Source organism: Urocitellus parryii, chromosome 6 (genome assembly GCF_045843805.1).
Source record: "Urocitellus parryii isolate mUroPar1 chromosome 6, mUroPar1.hap1, whole genome shotgun sequence".
In the NCBI taxonomy this organism is placed as follows: Eukaryota; Metazoa; Chordata; class Mammalia; order Rodentia; family Sciuridae; genus Urocitellus; species Urocitellus parryii.
This window is the reverse complement of record NC_135536.1, coordinates 195,227,093-195,251,527: the sequence shown is the minus strand read 5'-3', so window position 1 is coordinate 195,251,527 and position 24,435 is coordinate 195,227,093. Positions and strand designations below refer to the sequence as shown.

Below are 24,435 nucleotides of genomic sequence, written 5' to 3'. Positions count from 1 at the left end.
ACATAGAATAACCGTATAAATACTGTTACCCTTAATAACAGTCTGGTAAGGTAGTTAGCCCAAGACCCACAAAAGAGCTCTTCATTACGCTTATTCATAATTACTCTTCCCATGAGAATATTTTCCACTTACTGTTCATTTCAGGGGTGCCAAGCACATCAGTCCACAGCGTGAACAGCACTTCTCCCCCTCTGGACAATCGCTATCCTGAAGGCACATTGGTTTACTAATCTTTTTACACATCTGAGGCATACGTGGGCAAAAACCTGGTTTGACTTTGTGGAGTAAAAACAAGACACTTGACCTTGAAACACTCCATCATAATCAGACACACATTTGGGGAATCTTAGGAAACCCATAAAGGATTTTGTTCTAATCAAGCCTCTTCCCTTCCCACCACTGAGTGGGGGAGGCACTGTCTATGGCTAGTAACTTGAAGAGCATCATCCCAGACTTGTCCAACCTGATAAGATTCCTGTATTCCCTATGGAATTAATGGGTTTGGGTGGACCCAGAACATCCTTGTCTTATAAATTATAGGAATTGAGGATCATATAGGGGGAAGTGAGTTGGCCAAGTCGCACAGACAGCCTCTGAAAAAGTTGAAGTCAGTTGAAAAAGCTTTGCCTCTTGCAACCTCACCACGGATATCTCCAGGCACTACCAATCCCTGGGTTTACGTGGGGAAATTGGTACCTCCAGCCTTAGGAGTGGGAGAGTTGGCTTCTACCCCCAAAGCATTTGCTAACAGTCTTTCCCTGGATCCTCTTATAGAATGTGAATTATCAGGAATAGACTTAGTGGTTAAGAATCTGTATGTATGTGAATCCACGGACATTGTCACTTTGCAAGTCATGGAAGAATGAGATCCTAACAAATAAATTTCCTTGGGGAAGAATGGAGAGTGATTACCAAGTGTGGTAATGACTTCAAAGAATAGCACAATAGTGTCCAGAGGCCAGGAGGTCAACATGAGAGCACTGGTTGGGCACTGAAAGGTGAAATCTCCTCAGATACCTCCAAGGTCAATCCAAGGGGCAGCTGAGGCTCAGGAGACTCCCATTTCATGGGATATCATGGCATCCTTGATCCATGCCCAGGGGACTTTGGGAGGTATATCTTCCCAAAGTCCTACCCTCTCTGGTCCTTACCTTGCCAGAGGTTGGCACAAACAAAACCACACCTGGAGTCACAGCATTTTTCTGTCATCAGGCAGTCCATGTCATTCTTACATGGCTTTGGACACTCCATTCGAGAGGTGTAAGGGAAGAGTGGGCACTGTCCTTTCTTGACTAAAACAAGAGCAGACGTGAGTACCTGCAGACCCCCCCATCCCACCACCCTTCAAACAGATTTTCTTTCTCTTCAAAACTAGAATCCCTGCAACTTGGTTCACTTTACCCTGTCCGCTCTCTCCCTGCCTTCTGGAATGTGGTAGAAAGAATGCTGAGCTCAGCATCTGAAGCCCCAACATGAAGTCTCAGTCCGGTCACTAAATAAGTGACAGCATCCTTCGGTATAAAATAGGGCTGATGATGTCCGGTTCACTCAGATCAAGTTAAGCCCTTGGAAGGGGTCTGGTTTTATTTTGAGTGAAATGTCATGATGGCTCAGGTTTTGAAAGGACTGTCGCGGCCGCTGTGCTGACAGTGATTATAAAAAGAAGGGGACTATCGAGTGGGGAGACCCCGGGGCAGGCTGTTGCAGCACCCGACTGAGAAGGTGACCCCTTGTTAGCGGGGCAGCAGCTCTCGGATCTGGGCTGGAGATAGGACCTAGATGGTATTTAAATCAATTCTTGAGGATTTGATGTGGGTCTCCTGTTCTCATCTGGTGGCCAAGTCTATGAGGGTAGATTTTTTTTTCCCCTTCTGTCTCTGGTCAGACTGACAATAGTGCGTTCAACTCTTAGAGGTACAAGTTACCTCTGAGCACGGACCTAAGTTCCCCATAGACCAGCCCAAACCCATTTCCATGGCCTCTTCTTGCTGCTCTGGGGAGAAAAGACCCAGCCCTTGTCCATAGACCCTGATTCCCCAGATCCTCCCACTCAGGGAATGTTCGATTCTAATTCCATCCAGACAGATCCCAAGATGGCATTGGCCATTCAGGCACGTGGGGTGTGGGGGATTGAAATCACTCTGCTCCTGACTGACGATGGGTTCTTAGCTAGCTACCTCTCTGTGATGGTGTGAGGTTGAAATTCTGGGGCTGCCTTGTAAATCACCCAGTGCCACATCCTGATGAATGGTCACCATCTCTCTCAATTGGTACCATTTAGTGGGCCCAGGCCACTGGACAAGGTGCCATGTCAAGGTTTGGTGTCTTTGAACACATGTCATCCTGCCAAAAATTTGGTGAGGTGTTGGCTACTGTAACAATATTATAGAAGAGAAAACGGAAGCTCCCACAGGCCCAAACACCTGCACTAAGTGGGAAAAGCAGGGTTTTAGTCCAGGTCATGAACTCAGTAGGACTCTGTCCCCCGACATTGCTAATGATGATCACTCCACTAGAGAAGGAACCCACAGCTCTCCCCTTCACCCCACCCTATTCTCTACCTTCAGTGTCTACACTGACTCCTTGGGACTCCGGGCTGGCCTGTCTACGCCTCCTTCTTGGGTGAGTCCTCCAGGTGAGGCTCAATAGGTTGACGTGATGAAAAAATATCTTTCTCCAAGAAAGTAGGCCTGGATCCCATGAGCCAAAATTTGTGAGCACTTTATGGGTACTATGTCGTTTTGAGGTACAACTCCATTCGATAAATACTATTACCACCCCCATTTTGTACACAAGAAAATCGATTCATCAAGGCAGGCAATTGGCCCAAGACCTCCCAGCCAGTAAGTGACGGAGCTATGGCTTGCACCCAGGTAGTTCCACCTCCAACTCTGAGCTCTAACCATGCTGGTATTCTGTTTCTGGGTGAACCAAGCCCTCCCCTGGCAGGGATGTGGGTCTCACCAATTAACATGCAGGCCTTCTTGCAGTCATCCAGCCTGAGGAAGCTGTTGGCGTTCCCTTGGCAGCCATGATAGATAAAGGTTCTACACTGCTGTTTTTTAAAGTCATAATACCAACGCTGCAGTCTCATCTTGCAGTCTCCTTCTTTAAAGGGTAGCATGCAGGGTTCTGAGGTCAGGGTGTAAAAAGGGAAGAGCATAAAAGGTAGAGGTAAAAAGAAGGGATAGGATCCTCCCGACTGTCCTAGTTGATGGTGTTATCATCCAAGTCAGAAAAAGCCACACTCAAAACAAGTAGCTCCATGACTACTATTGTCCACTGAATTCTCTTAACATCACTTCTTTCTCGCAAAGGTGATTTTGAAGGGCATCTGAAGATACTTTGGAGTTGATCTTCTCCACTGCTTTGAGCTTTGAGAGGCCAGGACCTGTTCAGGAACTGTATCCAAAGTGCCTAACAAAGCACCTGGTACATAGGAAGGAAAAAAATAGTCCCCGATGTCTGAAAACCCATCAGCTAAGCTGTTGTGTTCCTCTGTTGACATAAAACATCTCATGGGACATCTGCATCAAATGAAGTCGCTCTAAGACCATGATAACGTGAGACAGAAAGCAAGATATCTGTGAAATTCATAAAATACCAAACACTTCCCTGTTCCACCCAACGTGAGTGACTTCAGCTCCCTCTGTGGATGAGATTCCTCGAGGAGCCAAGCCGTAGCTTTGCCCCCACTTCCTGACAGTACAGATTCTAAAGCCCTCCTCCAAATCATCCAAAGACCAAATCCTGTAATACATTCTAGCAGTTGCTTACTGAGATGTCACATGGTTGTCCACAGTGGACATTCTCCCTCCCTGTAATCAGTAATGAACCCAACTTGTTCAGCTCCAGGTATGTTCCTGGTAGTCTTGGCCAAAGGGCACCGACCATAAATACCAGTTGGATAAATGAATGAACGAACAAATGAATCTCTGTCAAATGTACACACTCTTATAAGATGTGCATAGGAATACTCATGAGTTCCCAGGAAACCTCCTTGAAAAGACTGAGTCTGAAAGGAACCCAGCACCTAAGTTAACTGAGATTTGATTTTGTCACAGGGCCAACCACAGTTTCTCAGCACACAGTGAGCACACCAGAGTATTAATTGTTCATGAAAGATTGAATGTGGGACTCAGGAAGGCAAGCATCAGTATTGTCTAGTTGATGGCCACCATGCCTGGACTCATGACTTACACTTAAGGGTGAGAGTTAAATTGGATAGTGAGAAAAATGCAAACTTGGGACTCTTTGTCCTGCTATCAAAAGGAATTGTTCAGCCATTTCTGAATGGAGTAAGAAGTGGGGACCCTCAAAAGTCACCTCCGCCCCCAGCCTGAATGCCACTACCTTCATATGGATCCATGCACTTCTTCCCACAGGCGAAAGTGCAGCACTTCATGTAATCTGGGCAGTTGAAATCCGATTTGCATAAATCCGGCCTCATGACGTCACAGAAGAGCCGCTCTCTGGGGCACTCTCCAGGTTTCACTGCAAGAAAGAATTGTCCGAATTCACATCCCGGGAGTTTCAGCTCTTCTCCTACCAGGGCAACGGTAAATGATGAAAATGTCCCAGTCCTATCCTATACCTTCAATTCTCATTCTGCTTACATTTGGGATCCATGGCTGTCTCTCTCACCACTTTTGGCCCATTTAGAAGGAGGTGAATCCGGAATTGGTGCCCAGGTAGAACTGAAGGAAATACGTCTTAGATCCCAAAGGCAGGTGGTTCATAAGGACAAAGGCCCTTGCTCTAAATTGAGGAGCTCCCAATCTTCTTGAACCCTAATATTTTAAGGCTTAACTCCTCTGTCTCCAACATCTGAGGCAATCGAAAAAATTAGTAAAGAATCATGGAAACATCATGGAAATAGGGGTCAGGAGTCCTGACTTTGGTCCCTTGACTTCTGTGAACTCAAGACCAATCTGAGTTCAACGGCGTGAATTCTGACTTGCCTCTAAGACAGGAAGAAATGGTGGAGTGGGAGGAGCATCATTGGCAGACCGATTGCAACACTAACTAGCTAAATAATCTCGGGACAGTCTCTTCCTTCGTCTGAGTCATCCATGTCCTATCTCTAAAATGAGAATGGCCATCCTTACTGTACAGGTCAGTTAGAATTAAATGGGATGATGTTCGTAATACACGGATCTCAGAGCTTGCCAAGAGTTCTGCAGATACGTGGCTGCTTACTCCGTTTTTAGGGGTAAGTATGGATGCTGATTTAAGTGCTGGCAATAGACAGGTTTCCAACGTTGCACCCCCAAGATTCCAGTCCTCTGAATCAAACACGAGTGCAGGCACTGCCGTGAAAGGATCCTGCGTGTGTAGGTGAAGTTCAAAGTTAGTTGACCTTAAGAGACAGAGGTGATCCAAGTGGGTCAGACCCAGTCAGTTGGGTCCTTTAAAAGAAGAAGGTTGGGAGTGAAGAGGTCACAGAGATTGAGACGGTGAGGAGGAGCCGTCCTACTGTCGCTGGCTGTGAACATAATGGAGGTCAAGTGCCGATAAATGAAGGTGGCCTTTAGAAGTCGACAACCAGCAGCAAATCGGAGCTTCCATCCTAAAACGGCAAGAGAAGGGCTCTGCTAACAACCAGTGCACTTAGGGAGAGGACCCCGAGTCCCGCTGAGAACCGCAGCCCTGTCTGACACTCTGGTCTCAGCCTGACGAGAATCAGAGCAGAAAACCCAGGCGCACCAGGCCAGACTGATGACCTCCAGTGGGCTCTGCAGCAACTGGCACTGACACAGGCTAGAGATGGAGCACGTCTCCAGTGGAACCTCATCAGAGACATATGATCTTTTTAGATAGGACTGGGTCTTGTAATTATAGAAGTTTAGAATTCAAAGGACCATATTTATCTTTAATACCACCCTCCTAATTTCATAGGCTTAAAAAAAATGAGGTCAAAAAGGATGCTACAGTGACTCAGTGACAGGCCCAGGATTCTCAACCCAGAACTCGCCTCAGAAGCCCCACATCTTCCCCAAGAATGGGCCACTGAGACTTTTAGCCTTCTTCAGCTAGTCTTACCCATCACATCTCTCTAAATGCACCCTCCAAGGATGGCTCAAAGCTAAGAAGAGTACATGGTTCCTGATCTGGAGTGGACATCAAAACTCTCTGTGTATCTTTAAGTAAATAAGGACTCTGGACTGAAATCAGAATCTCTAGAAAGTAAGGCCTACTGACCCTAATTTTTCCCCCTTTTAAAAAAAGAATTATTTCATCTAATTTATCATATATGACAGCAGAATGCATTCAATTCATATTACACACATAGAGCATGATTTTTCATGTCTCTAGCTGTACACAAAGTAGAGTCACACCATTCGTATCTTCACACTTGTGCTTGGGTAATGATGTCCATCTCATTCCACTGTCTTTCCTACCCCTCTGTGCCCTCCCTTCCCCTTCATCCCCTTTGCCCTATCTAAAGTTCCTCTATTCCTCCCATGACACCCCCATCCCCATTATGGATCAGCATCCTCATATCAAAGAAAATATTTGGCATTTGTTTTTTTGGGATTGGCTTACTTCACTTAGCACAATATTCTCTAACTCCATCCATTTACCTGCAAATGTCATGATTTTATTCTCTTTTAATGCTGAGTAATATTCCATTGTATATATGTACCACAGTTTCTTTATCCATTCATTCGTTGACTGAAGGGCATCTAGGTTGATTCCACAATTTAGCTATTTCTTAAAAGTTTTTAAAATTTGTTTTAATTAGTTATACGTGACAGTAGGATGCATTTATGCCGTTTGATATATCATACAAAGATGGGATATAATTTCTCATTTTTCTGAGTGTCCATGTTGCAGAATCACATTGATCATGCAGTCACATATGTACATACAGCAACAATGTCTGCTTTATTCTACTGTCTTTCCTATCCCCACATTCCCTCTCTTCCCCTTCCAATCACTTCCCTCTACCTAATCTAAGGTAACACTATTCTTCCCCAGTGCCCCCCGCCTTATTGTGAATTAGCACCCATATATTGGAGAAAACATTTATCGGCCTTTGGTTTTATGGGATTGGCTTATTTCACTTAGCATGTTTTCTCCAACTCCAAGCATTTACTGGCAAATGCCATAATTTCACTCTTCTTTAAAGCTGAGTAATATTCCATTGAGTATACATACCACATTTTCTTTATCCATTCATCTATTGAGGGACACCTAGGTTGGTTCACAGTTTAGCTATTGTGAATTGAACTGCTATATATACATTGATGTGGCTGCGTCCCTGTAGTATGCTGTTTTTAAGTCCTTTGGCTATAAACCGAGGAGTGGAACAGCCGCTGACCCCAATTTTTAGAAAGCCCCCTGGGTAATCCTAAGGCAGGTTGGTAGGCACCATGGGAAAAGCTACCACTTGGGGACCATTGCTCAAGATTTGGGCACAGAAAGAGTTTGGCAAATTAAATATGGAGACCTCAAAAGGGTAAAGAGAAGTAGGAAGGGAAACCTTGGGATTAGGAGGTAAAGCTAGTCATCTCACTAGAGTTGATTCTCCGGCTTCCAGGAGAAGAATAGAACCCTCTCCCTCCCTGGCCAGCTCTTCTTAGTCACTTACTGCCCCAACACACGACTAAATCAGTCAGGGTCACTCCAGGAGAACTGGGCTGGCACGAAATAATCACACAAAGATAGAGAAATACCTTTTTCTTTGGGTTCTGGGACGCGGGCCCCTCTGACCCAGCTCCCACAAAGGAGGCAAGGCAGGCCTTGAACCTGGGTTTCATTGGGGAGGCTGTTTGAAAGAACATTCATCCTAAAAAAGGGCCAAATGTGTAGGTTTACCAAGGAACAAGGGGCAGCCCCCTCCAATCGGGTAATGCCCAATCCCAGAGCTACACCTTGCTATCTGAGCGAGGCAAGTCCCCTTGCCCTGCAGGGTGCAATGCCAGTCCAGTCCCTCTTTATTCAGGACTTAACTGTGTGTGCATAGCTCCTGCTCAGGGTGGTCCCCAAAACTCACCCTGGGTGCATACCCCCTGGTACACCCCCCTGGAGTTCTGCATTTGCCAGAGATGTTCCCCAGAGTCCTGCTCTCATGACATTCCTGGGTGATCACATCTATTCCCACAATCCTGGCTGATTCCCAGATCCATCCTGTTCCTTTTATTCAACCGCCTGGGAAAAATTATTCAGGCAGACTCACGGGTAACTCTGTTCTAACATGTTCAAGAACTACTGTCTCCCCATGCCTAAGCAGCACCTCCCTGCCCCTGTTCCCCATCTTGGTATTTGACATCAACAGTTGTTGTTAGAATCTAGACATTCTTTCCTCCCCCATCACCCCAGCATCCTGTCCATCATGGCTTTTGGCCAATTTTGTCTCCAATCTCCTTAAAATCGACCTTTTCTCCTTCTTTACCGCACTCCCTTGACTCAGCCCCTGCCTCCACTCTCTCTTCCCCAAGACTGCAGCCGTGTCCTCACTGATCCTCTCCTCTCAGGCTCAGGCACAGTGACTCATAAATTTAAAAAAAAAACCCTGGAAGACATATTTTGGGAAAAGTTAGGGAAATAACTTGGGGAGAACAGGCAGGGGAGGATTTGGAGAGCTTAGAGTGGTGGCTCAGAATCCACAGTAGGGTGACCTCAGCTGACACTAGCTTTGCACCCGACCTCAGCCTCCAAGCATGCCTCTCGCAGGAAAAGGCGGCAGCTGTTCTGAACCCACCTTTGATCTTGTTGGACTGCCATGCAGAAGTCTGCTCCAAAGAGAGAGGGAGAAGCAGCAGGAGAGCTACATTCCTCCAAGGGAAGGAGGAGCTGTGGAGAGAAGGGCAGATGTGTGAGAGAAGAGGGATCCGAGTGAGGCATGATCCAGAGGAGGCACAAAGTGTGCAGAGGAGCCTTCCAGGGGATCCCCCAGAATCCCTTAGTTCTCACATAAGAAAAAGGAGCCCGTTGGGACGGGGGCAGGCCTAGATATTCATTCCAGAACTCTCCCCGGGTGTCTCATACTCTGCCACCGTTCTGCGCCTTGTCCTACCCAGACACCTGTCCACTCTGTTTCTCCTGGGTGAAAGGCCACACCTGAGTGATTAAAGGATGTGTTTGGAACAGTTGTGTCGTTGATGTGCACACAGTCATTCCTTGGGCAACCCCTGACACTGGTGAGCACCTCTTCTTTGCTCCACTGATGACAGAAATAGATAGCAAGAGATTTTCTGCAAGGCCTGAGCAGACCCTGCTGGGTCTTGGATCTCAGAAGTAAAAATGATCCCAGATGGCCGCAAGTTAACAAAAAGATTCCTCTTATTCCTTCTGGGGCATTCCAAGGCTCAGCTCCTCTGATACTCCTAGACAACCTGGTAAGTGGATAATCTTCCCCTGCTCACTCAACCCCCATTTTCCATATGTCTTTTCAAGATCTAAGTGTGTTTTTTATTTTAAGATGTGAAGAACTAACAGCATCTTACTTTAGTAACTCTTGGAGAGAACACATTTCAAAATGAGAGAGAGAGAGAGAGAGAGAGAGAGAGAGAGAGAGAGAGAGACTGACTCATCTTTATGCCATTTATTCATGTGTGCCTCATTTATACATGGAATCAGATCTTGAGGAAGCTATGCAGAGATCTTCCAGCATCCTGAAGCCACATTATGTGGTGTCTAAAGTGAAGACATGTCACCGTATCCACATTTGCTCCCTCCTCCCCAGAATTCTAATGCTGTATCTTCCCCCAATTCTACAACAGTTCCTGGACTCTTTATTAGTGGTGATTACAACCCCAATCCAGTGATCTTGACTTGGGTCCTGGCTTGGTCACTTTAACTACAGCATATCTTGGATCCTTAGTTTCCTCATATGGAAAATGGAAATAAAACAACTAACCTGGAAACTTTGCTTTTACTGTGGGGATTAAGATGAGAAAGGATGAAGATTTAACTCAGCAATATAGGATGGTAGAAAAGTGGATGCCTGCACTTGGACCTGAGTTCACGTCCCAGATCCAGCCACTCCCACCCGTGGGGTCTGGCCTGTCACCAAGCCTCAGCTTTTCATAAAGGAAAGAATAATAGCAAAAGCTTCCTCTGAGACATGAGGATTAATTGAACTATTGTAGCAAATCACGGTGACTGGCGTATGGTCAGTGCTTGATAAATGTTCAACAGGAAACAGACCACAGGGAAACAGTGATTGCCCCAATACCACCCACGGCTCTTTCAGCTTTGAAGTTCCCGAGTCAGAAACCGTGCCATCTCTTCAGTCCCCTGAGAGATCAGACAAGAGGCCCTGTGTGTCTTAAGTTCGCATGATCAAGTCGTACTTTTGGTTTGAAATTTAACCCAGATATACCTATTCACTGAGTCTTGAGAATTGGCTGGTCCGATGAGCCCACAGCCTATTAGTAGAAGCAGGGCTCCTGGGGTGGATATGGAGGGGGGACACAGACGAACAGGACTTCCAAACAATTGAGGGTATTCGGTTATAATTTTTAGTGTGTGTGTGTGTGTGTGTGTGTGTGTGTGTGTATCAATGCTTATTACACAAATAGAGCACAATTTTTCATATCTCTGGTTGTATACAAAGTAGAGTCACACCATTTGTGTCTTCTTCATACATGTACTTAGGGTAATGATGTCCATCTCATTCCACCATCTTTTTTACCCCCATGCCCCCTCCCTTCCCCTCCCACCCCTCTGCCCTATCTAGAGTTCATCTAATCCTCCCATGCTCCCCGTCCCTACCCTACTATGAATCAGCCTCCTTGTATCAGAGAAAACATTGGGCCTTTGGTTTTTTGGGATTGGCTACCTTCACTTAGCATTATATTCTCCAACTCCATCCATTTACCTGCAAATGCCAAGATTTTATTCCCTTTGAATCCTAAGAAATATTCTATTGTGTATGTATACCACATTTTCTTTATCCATTCATCCATTGAAGGGCATCTAAGTTGGCTCCACAGTTTAGCTATTGTGAATTGTGCTGCAATAAACATTGATGTGGCTGTGTCTCTGTTGTACTGGGTCTTTTGTGGCAACTTAAGCAGTTTAGGATTGTTTTGTCTATTTCTGAAAAAAAGTGAATAATAATTTGCTAACAATTTGGATAACCTAGAAGAAATAGGTAAATTTCTAGAAACACATCAAGACTGAATCATGAAGAAATAGAAAATCTGAATAGTCCTACAATGAGTAAGGAGATTAAATCAGTAAGACCAAGTCAAAGGAAATCCCAGAACCCATTAAAGAAAATTCCAGAACCCAGGGGCTCAAATGCTGAATTCTACTAAACACAGCAAAGGAGAACTGCAGACCAGTCCTTCTCAAACTCTTCCAAGGAAGTTGACATGGCAGGAGTATTTTCAAACTCATTTTATGAAGCCAGCATCACCTTGATACCAAAGCAAGGAGAAGACACTTCAAGAAAATAAAAAGCATTGTCCAATGCTCCTGATGAACATAGATACAAAAATCCTCAACAAAATATTAGGAAAGCAAATTCAGTGACACATTGAAAGAATTATCCACTGTTATTGTGAAAAAAAAGATTAAAAATAAAAATTTCTGGTAAGGATATAGAAAAAGGAGAGCTTTTATATACTGTTGGTGGGAATGTAAATTAGGGCAGCCATTATGGAAATACTATGGAGATTCTTCAGAAAACAAATAGAACCACCAGGTGACCCAGCAATGCCACTGTGGGGTGTACGTCCACAGGAAATGAAGTCATTACATCAAAAAGAGACCTGCACACCCATGTTATGGCCACACTATTCTCAATAGCCAAGTTTTAGAATCAACCAAGATATTCTTTGATAGGTGAATGGATAAAAATACTGTCATGTATAATAATTAAGACAAAAATGTTATATATGCACAACCCAATATTATTCAGCCATACAAAGATGAATCATGTGACTTGTGACAACATGGGTAGAACTGGAGGACGGTATGTTAAGTGAAAGGACCTAATTGCAGAAAGACAAATACCACATGTTCTCATTCATTTGTAGAAGCTAAAAAAGTTGATCAAGTGAGTGAGGTGGTACATGCCTATAATCTCAGCCACTCAGGAGGCTGAGGCAAGAGGATCACAAGTTTGAGGCCAGGCTTCACAACTTGGTGAAATCTCATCTCAAAATAAAAAAATAAGAAGTGCTGAGGATGTAGCTCAGTGGTAGAGCATCCTTGGATTCAATCCCCAGCACAATCAATCAATCAATCAATCAGTAAAATAAAGTTGAGCTCATTAAAGTTGAATGTAGACTAGATGTCACTAGAGGTAAGGAAGAGTATGGGGAGAGAAGATGGAGGGAGAGTGAATAATGGGATCAAAATACAGTTAGTAGCTTTAATGTTCTAGAGCACAGTAGGGCAACTAATATCTACAATTAATTAAATATTTCAAGATGGGCTGGGGATGTGGCTCAAGCAGTAGCTCACTTGCCTGGCATGAGTGCGGCCTGGGTTCGATCCTTAGCACCACATACAAACAAAGATGTTGTGTCCGCCAATAACTAAAAGAAATAAATATTTTAAAAAATTCTCTCTCTCTCTCTCTCTCTCTCTCTTTCTCCTCTCTCTTAAAAAAATATTTCAAGATAACTAGAAAGGGGCTGGGAATGTGGCTCAAGTGGTAGCGCGCTGGCCTGGCATGCGTGCTGCCCGGGTTCCATCCTCAGCACCACATACAGACAAAGATGTTGTATCGGCCGAAAACTAAAAAATAAATATTAAAAAATTCTCTCTCTTTCTCTCTCTCTCTCTCCCTTTAAAAAAAAAAGATAACTAGAAAGGAAGACCTTGAAGTTTTTCAACACATAGAAATGATATTAGAGGAGATAATTACTCAACCTGATTTGATCATTATACATTGGATACACATATCAAATTATAATATTATAACTATAAATAAGTACAAATATCATGTCAGTTATAAAATAAAAATTAATTTTAAAATGTATCATTCACTACAAAAACCAATAAATTTAATACACCACATTAATAGAATGCAGGGGAAAACCATGTGATAATCTCAGTGGATGTAGAAAAAGCATTTGATAAAATTCAGCATCTGTTTATGATCTCAATAGGTTAGTTAGAGAAGGAATTTACCTTAACCCAGTAGTCTACATAGCACAACGTCACAGCTAGGATCACACTCATCAGTGAACAGCTGGAAGCTTTTTTGTTAAGATTAGGAACAAGACAAGGATGCCTACTCTCACCTTTTTAAAAACATGCTATATGAAGTGCTAGCCATGGAAATTAGTAGAAATAAATAAATAAATAAATAAATATTATCCAAATAACAAAGGAAGAACCGAAACAATGTGTGTGCTGATAACGTGATTCTTCCATAGAAAACCCTAAAGACTCTACCAAAAAAAGTTATTAGAACTCATAGATGGGGCTGGGGTTGTGGCTCCGTGGTAGAAGGACTCGCCTAGCATGTGCGAGGCTCCGGGTTTGATCCTCAGCATCATATAAAAATAAATAAATAAAGATATTGTGTCCAGTTACACCTAAAAAACAAATATTTCTTAAAAAAGAACTCGTAGATGAATTCAGTAAAATTACAGGATACAAAATCAACATGCAAAGATCAGTAGTGTTTCTATACATTAACAATAAGCTATCTGAAAAAGAAATTAATAATCTCATTTACAGTGCCACAAAAACATATTGATGAGTAACTTTAAATAAAACAGTGAAAGATCTGTGTTCTGAAAACTGTAAAACATTGACGTAGGACACTGAAGAACAGGAGTGAATGGAAAGATAGCCCACGTTCATGGGTTGAAGGATTAGACATTGTTAAAAACCCATACCATTCAGAACCTACCTTTTGGCCCAGACTTTCCAGATGGCAGAAGTTTCTCCTTGTAGTAAACTGAGAAGCATTTTGCACTTGAAAGGAGCTAGGAGAGCAGTGTGAATTTCCAGGTTACGACTTTTAGAAATTATGGGTAATACTCTGCTAAATTCTGCTACCACTCACTGCTACCCCACTTGGAGAACACCCAATCCCAGGTCCTGTTTTCATGGTTGAGAGCTTGTTCACAACCTCTTCATCCCAGTGGCATAGTGTGATCTGCTGCATGGCCAGTCAACCAGGAATGTGCTTTGAGCCTGAACAGAAGACCTGGAGAAGGACAGCTACTCCAAAGGTCTGGCTGATAGATCTTTCCCTAAACCCAGCCAGAGCATGTGCGTAAGCTTCTCTAAAGAAATTTACCTTCTAAATAACTCCTGCACAGATAATACATGCTAAATTTGGAGCACTCCCTGTACATATCTATAATGTGTTGCTAAAATATTTTAAATCTTCCTAATTTTTTTGTCCTTTTGACTTATCCATAATTGAGAATGTTGAGGGCTCTCAACATGACCATGGATTTCTTGAATTATGCCTATAATTGCTTCAGTGCTTACCATATGTCCTGATTCTATTGATTTAGGTAAATACAAATGCATTCCCAGTGAATTAAATCTTTCATTATTATCTAGAGATCCCCATCTCTCTCTCTCTCAAATTGATCTTTATCTTACAGTTTTTTATTACCTGATATTAATCTAACTATATTTTTCTTTTTATTTGCATTTGCTTAGGCTTTCTTCCCATCTTTTTGCATTCAGCCATCTCAAGTGCTTATCTTTTGTCTTTTAAATAGCGTCAATCTACATTTTTAAAAAATGCTGGCTGGCAATTTTTGCCTATTAATTGACTTTTATTATTGGTATTTATGACACATGTGGATTCATTTCTACAATCTTGAGTTTTCTATGGTCTGTTCTTCTTACTCTTGAATTCTGTACTTGCAAGTTCACCTACTTGCTAAAATTTGTCACTCAGAGTCACCCAACACGCACATTCCCACCTGAAGGTGAATCCTTGGTTCAATTCAAACTCTAAACTGGGGGCCCTTCTACAGTCTAGTTAGTGCTGCACTTTTCACATTTTTGGGTTTTTTTATTGGTGATTTCACTGTTCAAAATGGCCCCCAAGGGTGGTGCAGAAGTGCTAACTTGTGTTTCTAAGAGCAAGATGACTGTGATGTGCCTTACCAAGAAAACACATTTGTTAGATGACGTCATTCAGGCACAAGTGATAGTACTGCTGGTCATGATTCAATGTTTATAAAACAACATTTAAAAAACACAGTTCTTTAAATAGAAGCATGTGCCAAGCATGGTGGTACACACCTGTGATCCCCGGGACCAGGGAGGCTGAGGCAGGAGAATCACAGGTTCTGGGCCAAACCTCAGTAATTTTGCAAGACCCTGTCTTAAAATAAATCATAGAAAGGGCTGGGGGTGGGTAGCTCAGTGGAAGAACACCCAATCCTAGGCCCTGTTTTCATGGTTGAGCCTCAACCCCTGGTACCATAAAAACCAACCAACCAACAGAAGCACCCATAGAACAAGGTTGTGCATCAACCAGCTTATGAAAAGGTGACTGGAGGCTTAAAGGAGGCTAACCCTGGGATTTTCTCCCAGGAGCAATGGCTCAGTATTTGCTAGTTTGGTGACTTTAGAGAACATAACTACCAGAAATAAGGAGCATCAATTGCACTTTTATTAGCTTTGCTTTTGTTTGGGGTCCAAGTAGCTTTGAGCTCTCCAGGACTTGCCACAATATTTTTCTTGTTCAAGAAATCTCGGTTCCTGTCTCGACTTCTCTATTCCAGGAGGGGGATGAAGGAGCAGCTCCTGCCTGGCTCCCTCACATGGCAGAGGGGAAGCCACAGTGGAGCTGGCAGAGACCCACCTGGCTTACATCCTGGTTACGTCCTTTTCATGCCCAGGTTACATCCATTTCATTGGCCAGAGCACAGATTACAGCCAAGTTCAAAGTCAAAGAGGCAGGGACGCCTATTCCTTTCACAAGAGATAACTGCAAATCACAAGGCAACGGGCAGAAACCCAATCTCCTTAAAGAAAGGATGGAATCCGCAACTATGATCAATGATATATCCCATCATTATGGCTCCCTTTTGAATTAAAAAATGATGTGTATGTTTATGTGTATGTATATACATCATATATATATATTTTTTTTTTCTGAGAAAATATAAAGCTACCCTGTTTCAGACGACTGAACATTGGGACACTTGCCCTGCAGATGCCCAACGTACCTTACCTGGGCTCCGACAGCCACGTTGGGTTGCTCCTACACATTGGTACCTCTTCAGCCTGCTCCGTCTTGGGCAGACTGATTCTTGGGGAACCTCTCCTCATTGGCTGTGACTTCTCATGGCAGGCCACTCTAACCTCTGGATGTCCTCCTCAATCTCCTTTATGTCTGTTGGCCCCAGGAATGGACGCCCCTTGTCACCTGCTCAAGTTGTTGTTTTTTTAACAGTGTACAGGGTCTTGACCTCCCACATGGACATCCTCCTCCACAACCAAGCCTCTGTCCACGGGAACGACTTCCTGACGGGGCTCCAGGCTTGGGTTCCTCCCTGGGCTGTTTCCCTGCATGAGCACCCCCCCAGCCCACGGAGGTGGATGCCTTTCTTACCAAATTGTGCTGCTCCCCACCCTCCACTGGGCAGTCTCCTACCTAACTAGGTTCCAGCAGCCTTCTACAGAGATGCCCTTCTCCTGTCGTGGCTCTGACGCCCACCCTGGGTCACGATGGCTTCTTTCCCCTTGGGGCAGATGCCTACCTTGATCTGTCCCACCTGATGGCTTCCGGACTGACTAGTTCCATTTGTGCAAATGGAAGAAAACAGGAAAAGATGCTTTTTCTTTTTGCAAAATTATTATGAAAAAGATATAAAAATAAAATATGCATTAAACATTAGTGTTTGATCTAACAAACTACTGTGAAGTGACCACTGAGGTCAAGTAAAACAAGATCTGCAACATTAGAAGTCCCTTGCTTGTTCCTTCCCAGTCACAACCCTTCCCTTTATCCCGAGGAAGCTGATGATAACAAAGTCTTGCTCTTCTTTTCTATATTTTTAGAATTGAACTCTGTATTTTTAAAATGTGCTTTTTTTTAATGTCATATGCTTGTGTTTTATATAATAGGAGCCATTTAGAGAGTGTTCTTCTGGGCATACCTTTTTGTGTTCAACGTTATGAGTTCCATCCACACTGATCCATGTAGCTGTATGTCATTGATTTTTGTTGTTGGATCATCTGTTGTATGACTCTATGCAGTCTATCTATTTGACCTTCTGGATTGTTTCCAATTTGCAACTATTAAGAATAAGATGCTGTAGGGCTGGGGTTGGGGCTCAGGGGTAGCGCGCTCGCCTAGCGCATGCGAGGCCCTGGGTTTGATTCTCAGCAACACATAAAAATAAATAAATAAATAAATGAATGAATGAATAAATAAATAAATAAATAAAGCAAAGGTATTGTCCAACTACAATTAAAAAAATAAAAATATTTTAAAAAGATGCTATGAATATTCTGCTTGTGTTCACAGGTGCACAGGGACAGGGATTCCCGTAGGTTATGTTCCTGGGATTGAAGTAGCTGGGTCACAGGGTGTGTGTCTCTTCGACTTCTTGAGCTGATGGCAAACTATTTCCTAAAGAGTTTGAACCAATTCAGTACACTTTCCTGCACCTTTGACTTTTTTCTGGAATGATTTTTTCTTCTCCCTAAAGGCCTTTCTTTAGAAGTCCCTTTGGTGAGGATTTGTGGGTGGTTAGCACTCCCATTTTTTGCTGTCTGAAATAACTTTTGTTTGTTCCTATTCTTAAAGAGAGAGAGAGAGAGAGAGGGAGAGAGAGAAGGCTTCACTCTGTATTCTGAGCCAAGTTAGCAGTTGTTTTCTAAGAGCCCAATATTCTGCAGTCTTCAGGGTTCCGCTGCTGTTTTCTTGAGCAATCCTTTGTTAGTCAAATAGTGTCTTTGTTTTTGCTTCCACTGCAGTTACAGGTTTTGTTTCTAGGTATTCTATCTGGCACTTTCTCAAACATTCTGGTCATTTTTATGTCCTCTTTCGCTCTAGCTATGCCGATAATGTTCTTTTTAAGTTTCTTTCTCTTCATTCTAGTGATACTGATCATCTTGATTTATAAAATATTTTATAATTGACAAAAATTTATATATATGAATATATTTAGTGATTGCACCATGTATACATGTATCAAAGTATTACATTGCGCACAGTATATACATAATATTTTGGTACATGCATACATTGTGAAATCACAAAATCAAGGTAATTGCCATATCCATCGCCCCACATACTTATTTTTTTGTGTTGGGAACACTTAAAATCTACTCTCAGCACATTCGAAGTATTTCTATTTACTGATATTTGCATTTACTCTCTGAGAACTGCTTGTGCAGATCTTTTCGATTGAAATGTTTGTCATTTTCTCTTCAATTTGTATATTAGGAAAAATGACTTTTGGTTTGTCATATGTATTGCAAATATTTCCCTCAGTCTTCCCTTTTTCTTGAATTTAACGTTTTTTATTTGTTATTTTTAGTTATACATGGTGGTGGAGTGTGTTTTGACATATTATACACACATGGAGTACAACTTCCATTCTTCTGGTTGTACGTGATGTGGAGTTGCGTTGGTCTTGTGTTCACATATGAACACAGGATAGCAATGTCCGATCCATTCTACTGTCTTTCCTATTCCTATTTCCCCTTCTTCCCTCCATTCCCTTTGTCCAATCCAAAGTCCTTCTGTTCTTTCCCACCTCACCCCCTTATTGAGTGTTAGCATCTGCGTGTTAGAGAGGACATTTGGCCTTTGGTTTTTTGGCATTGGTTCTGTGAGAAGTGGGATAACTGGGTCGGAGGGTGGTTCCATTCCAAGTGTTCTGAGGAATCTCTATACTGCATCCCAGAGGGGTTGCACAGATTTGCAGTCCCACCAGCAATGTATGAGCGAGCATTTCCCCCACATCCTCATTTTTACTGTTACTTTTATTCTTGATAATTTCCATTCTGTCTGGAGTGAGATGAAATCTCAGTGTAGTTTCAATTTGCATTTCTCTAACTGCTAGAGATGTGGAACATTTTTTTCATATATTTGTTGACCAGTCATAGTTCTTCTGTTCAGTGCCTTTGCCCGTTTTTTGATTGGGACATTTTTTTCATGTTTTTAAAATTCTTTATGTAGACTGGAGATTAACTCAGCCTTCCTTTATTTATTATGTATTGTTATGGTTTAGATATGAGGTATCTCCCAAAACTCATATGTGAGACAATACAAGAAAGTTCAGAGGTGAAGTGATTGGGTTCCAAGAGCCTTAACCTAATCAGTGTATTATCAACTTGAAGGATCAACTAGGTGGAGACTGTAGGTAGGTAGGGAGATGCTGGAAAGGGTAGATCACTGGGGTGTGCTGTGGGGGTCTATGTTTTGTCCCTGCAGAGCGTGTCTATGAGGGAGCTGCTGGGAAAGATTGGACTCTGAGTCAGTTGACTGGGTACAGATCTGTTCTCACCAATGAGAGCAGGCATCATCAAGTCTATTGAAGGCCTGAACAGGTGGAGAAAGCTCTTACTTCTTGAGCTGGGACATCTGTCTTCTCCATTCTTTAAATATTGGAGTTTCTGGTTCTTAGGCCGTTAGTCTCCAGGACCTACCCCAGGGGCCCCTGGGTTCTCAGGACTTTGACCTTGGACTGAGAGTTGTACCCTCGGTTCTTGTGTTTCTCAGGCTGCAGACTGGATTACACCACCAGCTTTCCTGGTTCTCTGGGGCACAGATGGAATCATGGACTTCTTGGCCCCCTGATACACGAGCCAATTCCCATAATCAATGTCCTCTTCTATTTTTCTGTATATACTCTTGGTTCTGTTTCTCTGCAGAATTCCAACACAGGGATCTAATAAACACGTGTAGAATATGGCGCTTTGGGCAACAACAGCAGACAAAGCATTGTTTTTAAATAACCATGGAACCAAAATAGATGGCATCCTGGATGGTAAAGTTGATCTCAAATTTAAAATAAGTAAAGTTATGTCATACAGAATGTATCTCTGATCACAATGGAATCAAACTAGAAATCAATAGCAGAAATACAACAGGAAAATCTTCCAACATTTGGAAATCACACAACACACTTTTCAATAATTCATGGATCATGGACCAAATAGGAATTCTCAAGAGAAACAAAAATATTGAATGAAAATAAAAATATGGCTCAGGAGGTTGAGGAATGGGGATTACAAGTTCAAAGCCAGCCTCAGTAACTGAGCAAGGCCCTAAGCAACTTAGAGAGAACTTGTCTCAAAAAATAAAAAGGGCTGGGTATGTGGCTCAGTGGTTAAGTGCTCCTTGATTCAATCTGGTTTTATATATATGTGTGTGTGTGTGTATATATATATATATATATATATATATATATATATATATATATAAATTTGTGTAATAGTTTTGAAATATGCAGTATATTATAATTATCTAATTATAATCACCCTATCAATTTCTTTCTTTCTCTCTCTCTCTCTCTCTCTCTCTCTCTCTCTCTCTCTCTTTCCTTCTTTCTTTTGGTGGCAATAGATTGATCCCAAGGTTACTCTACCACTGAGCTACACCCCAAACCCTTTTTTTTTTTTTTACGATTTTTCTATTTTGAGACAGGGTCTCACTAAGTTGCCTGGGCTGGCCTTGAACTTGTGATTCTCCTTCCTCAGCCTCCCAAGTTGCTGGGACAACAGGTGTATACTACCATGCCCAGTTTCTCATGTTTGTTTGTTTTTAATATGAAGCATTTTATTCTTCTTTTATATATTTTGCGGTTTTACTTTTATTTCATTTGCCGAGACCCCCAGTATGACTCAGAATAGAAATGATGGTAGCAAACATTGGTATTTGTTTCCTAATCTCAGCAGCAAAACTTTCAACGTTTCACCAAGTATGATGTTGTAATAGAGTAGTGTTGCTGTGTTTTAAGGTAGTTTTTATCAGGTAGCATTCTCTCCCATTCCTAATTGACTAAGAATTCTTCCTGTGAATAGATCTTGACTTAATCAAATGCTTTGTCTGTATCTAGTGGACTGATTATATGAGTTTTCTTTTTATTCTATTTACATGATTAATGATAAAAATATTGTGAAACCAAAACTCGTTGTGACTGGGGATCTCTGAAATGAAAGGTTTTATTTAGTTGTGACAGATGTTAACCAGAATAGGTTCAGGTCCAGGCGTTATATGTTTCCAGAACTATTAGTAGCAGGTCAAGTACTAATAGTTCCAAAGATGTCTGCTGGACCTAGAGCTAAGAGCACTTTTATAATGAAAATTAGGGTAAAAAAAAAGCATAAGCTGTCTACATTGAGCCTACATTGGCCATAGAAAAGAAGGGTGGGATAACTCAAAGTTGGGAGAGTTTAGGGTTTAGAGAACAATCCATTAGGAGGAGTATTTGTGGCTTCTGGATTGATTGAGGTCATAGCAGGATGTGATACCCAGGGGTTCATCCACCTGAATTTTGAGCCAAATTTTCAATATTTACTCAGGAATGTGGAACAGCCTTTTGTTGGTTTCAACCCACAGATGTTAGCTGATGACCTTATCTCACCTCCCTTCCATCTGCTGGAATAAAACAATTTCCCCAATATGTGTTACCTTTTTTAATGTCATGAATACATTTCCTAATATTTTGCTTTGGACATTTGCATCTATAGAACAGATCTCTGGTTTCCGTTTTTATAATGTCCTTTTAATTTTGGGAGATCAAGTTTATGTTGGTCTCATAAAATAAGCTGAGAAGTAAGTACTCCCTTTTTTATTATTCTCTTGAAGATTTTGATTTAATGCTATTTCTTCCTTGAATGTTTGGTAGAATTCATTGATGATGCATGTGAGCCTGAAGTTTTCTTTGAAAACTCTAGATTCAATTTACTTAATATACGTATAATTATTGACATTCTCTATTTCTTCTGAGAAATTTGATGTTCAATTTTCTAGGAATTTTCGCATTTCATCTAAATTTTTATTGCTATGAAATTATAATATTCTTTACCTTTATCGTAGGATCTGTAGTTATGTTCACTTTTCCTTGGCTTATATTGGCTATTTTTGCCTCTTTCTATGCTTGCTTAATCATCAGGGTATATCAACTTTATTAGTCTATTCCAAAATTGGGCACTTTGTGAACGTTTTATATTTTATGTTTATTTCTATTTATTATTTCTGTTCTAAACTAAATAATTTTATTCCCACTACTTTCTTATTTGTTATTCTTTTTCTTTGTCTTTCTTTTTTATTGTATTTATTTATTCCGTACCAGTCACTTAACCACTGAGCCTCAGCCCCAGTGTTATTTTGAGGTTTTATTTTGAGACAGGGTCTCTCTAAGTTGCTTAGGGCCTTGCTAAATCGCTGGAGGCTGGCTTTGAATGTGTGATCCTCCTGCCTCAGCCTCCCGAGCTGCTGGGATTACAGGTGTGCTCCACTGCTCTCGCTTGTTATTTTTTAACCTAACTTCTCTCTCTCTCTCTCTCTCTCTCTCTCTCTCTCTCTCTCTCTCTCTTTCTCTCTTTTGGTATTGGCGATTGAACCCAGGGTGCTTAACCACTGAGTCACATCCCCAGCCCAGTTTTATGTTTTATTTGAGACAAGATCTCTCTAATTTACTTAGGGCTTTACTAAATTGCTGAGGCTGGCTTTGAACTTGTGATCCTCCTGCTTTACCTGCCTTAGCTGCTTGAATCCAGGCACGTGCCATTGCACTCAGCTTGTACCTAATTTTTGAGATAAAAAGATAATTGATTTCAGCATTTGTTATTTAAAAATTTCTCTTATGATTTCATCTTTGTCCTGTGGTTCCTTGGAAGTGCTTTGCTTAATTTTTACTCATTTGGAATATTGTTGTAGCTCTTTTATTTATTTCTGGATTAATTACACGGTAGTCAGTCTGATTTAAATCTATTGACGTTTGTTGAGGCCTTTAAAAAATATGTTCCATGTGCTCTTAAAAAGAATGTGCACAGTGCTTCTGAATACCTCACATGGCGGTCAGTCAGTTCTGTGGTTGAATTGTCTTTCTCTTGACTGATTTCTCTGTCTTCTAATTCTCTGTGTTGCTGGGAGAAGTCGGTGGGAGTTGTCTGCTGGTCAAGCCTGCTGCAACGGCCAAGCAGTTTACTCTGGACCAGTTCTTCCAGTAAAGCCACAATGAATTCCCTCAGAGGACTCCAGCCCACACCTTTAATGCCAATCTCCAACCTCCTCCCACTTTTGAAGCTTTCAGAATGGATTAGCTCCAGGCTTTGAAGCAAGACAACCAAGTGGAAAGGCTGGTTCCTCAGCGCACCTGGGGGCAAGTGTGCCTCCTGTGGACCCGGTGGCCACAGTTTTCCTCACTGTGTCCTTCCACTTGCTCACCGGCTGAAGGCGGTGGCTCCCTGCTAGTCCAAGAGAACACCAGGGAGCCCTTTCCTGCCCTATTCCCCCGTGTGCTCTACCTGGAACACACCTCTAGCTCCCGAGAGAGGCATTTCAGAAAACTTGGGGTGCGGTGGAGGTGGGGTCTATACACATCCATCCGTCACCTTATCTTACTGAGTGAACTTCCACTAGTCCCTTCACTACTGAAAGTTCAGCAGTCCCCGTTCCCAGAGCCACGCCAATAATGAGGACAAGGTTTCAAGAAAAAAGAAAAAAGCAGCTTTATTGCTTTGCTAGCAGAGGAGAAGCAGGGGACTCCGGTCCCAGGGGCTGTGACTTTTAAAGAGGTGACTCAGGAGGCTACATTCCAGATGTACCCTGTCAGGGGTCATCATTCACTTGTAGCCTCGAGAGCGAGCCAGCCAGTCCCCAGGTCTTCTGGCTTCAGTCCTGAAGTCGGATCCCTTCGTTCCTGGGGTGTGTGAGCAAGGACAGGGACTTGGCCTAGGATGGGAAGAAGTTTGATCTTGCTCCCCTCATGGTGAGGGCAGGAGGAGAAGACAAAGGGAAAAGAGTGTCCGTTCTAAAATAGGTCACAGTGGCAGAGTGGCCAGGGTTATGTTCCCAGCACGAGGCGGACTCTGTTAGGTCTCCTTGTCACCTACTCCCTGGTCTCCACTGTTTGGATCACATGACTTAACCCTTCCTGGGTGGGGACCCCTCCACTCCTGTAAGTGGCTCTTGCCACAAAGTGGCACGTGTTAGGCCTCAGGAGGTTGTTTATTGTAATAGCCCTTATATTTGAAAAAAAAAAAAAAACAACCCTGAAAACTCCAAATGGCTGAATAAATAATGGTGACCCATTGCACATTCACGTAAGATTTTATCTCCATGGATGAGTTAAAGGGGAAGTAGCTTGTGGAGATGTGCTGGAATCCCAGGCCTGAGACAATGGGAGGTGGAGAACCCCAGGAACTGAAGAGCCTTCCCACACAGGCAGGACTCCCAGGGGTGTTAGCCAATGCCCAGAGGTCAGTCGGTCCAGGAGTCCCAGCTAAGAAGACCAAGCCTCTAAAGCGGGGAAGATAGGGAGAGCCAGACCAGGAGGCAGGGCTGGGGGCCTGGGTAAA

General features: G+C 42.6%; 1 protein-coding gene across 1 annotated transcript; it reads right to left on the bottom strand.

The window, feature by feature from the left end:
* Positions 1-135: 135 nt before the first annotated feature.
* On the bottom strand, positions 136-16,221 carry Wfdc8 (WAP four-disulfide core domain 8). The gene is made up of 6 exons (XM_026408352.2): positions 16,124-16,221; positions 8,708-8,799; positions 4,354-4,494; positions 2,965-3,132; positions 1,152-1,292; positions 136-275 (listed from the first exon to the last, which is right to left on the bottom strand). The coding sequence occupies exons 1-6, from the start codon at positions 16,219-16,221 to the stop codon at positions 136-138; spliced, it is 780 nt and encodes a 259-aa protein (XP_026264137.2).
* Between the last annotated feature and the right edge of the window lie 8,214 nt (positions 16,222-24,435).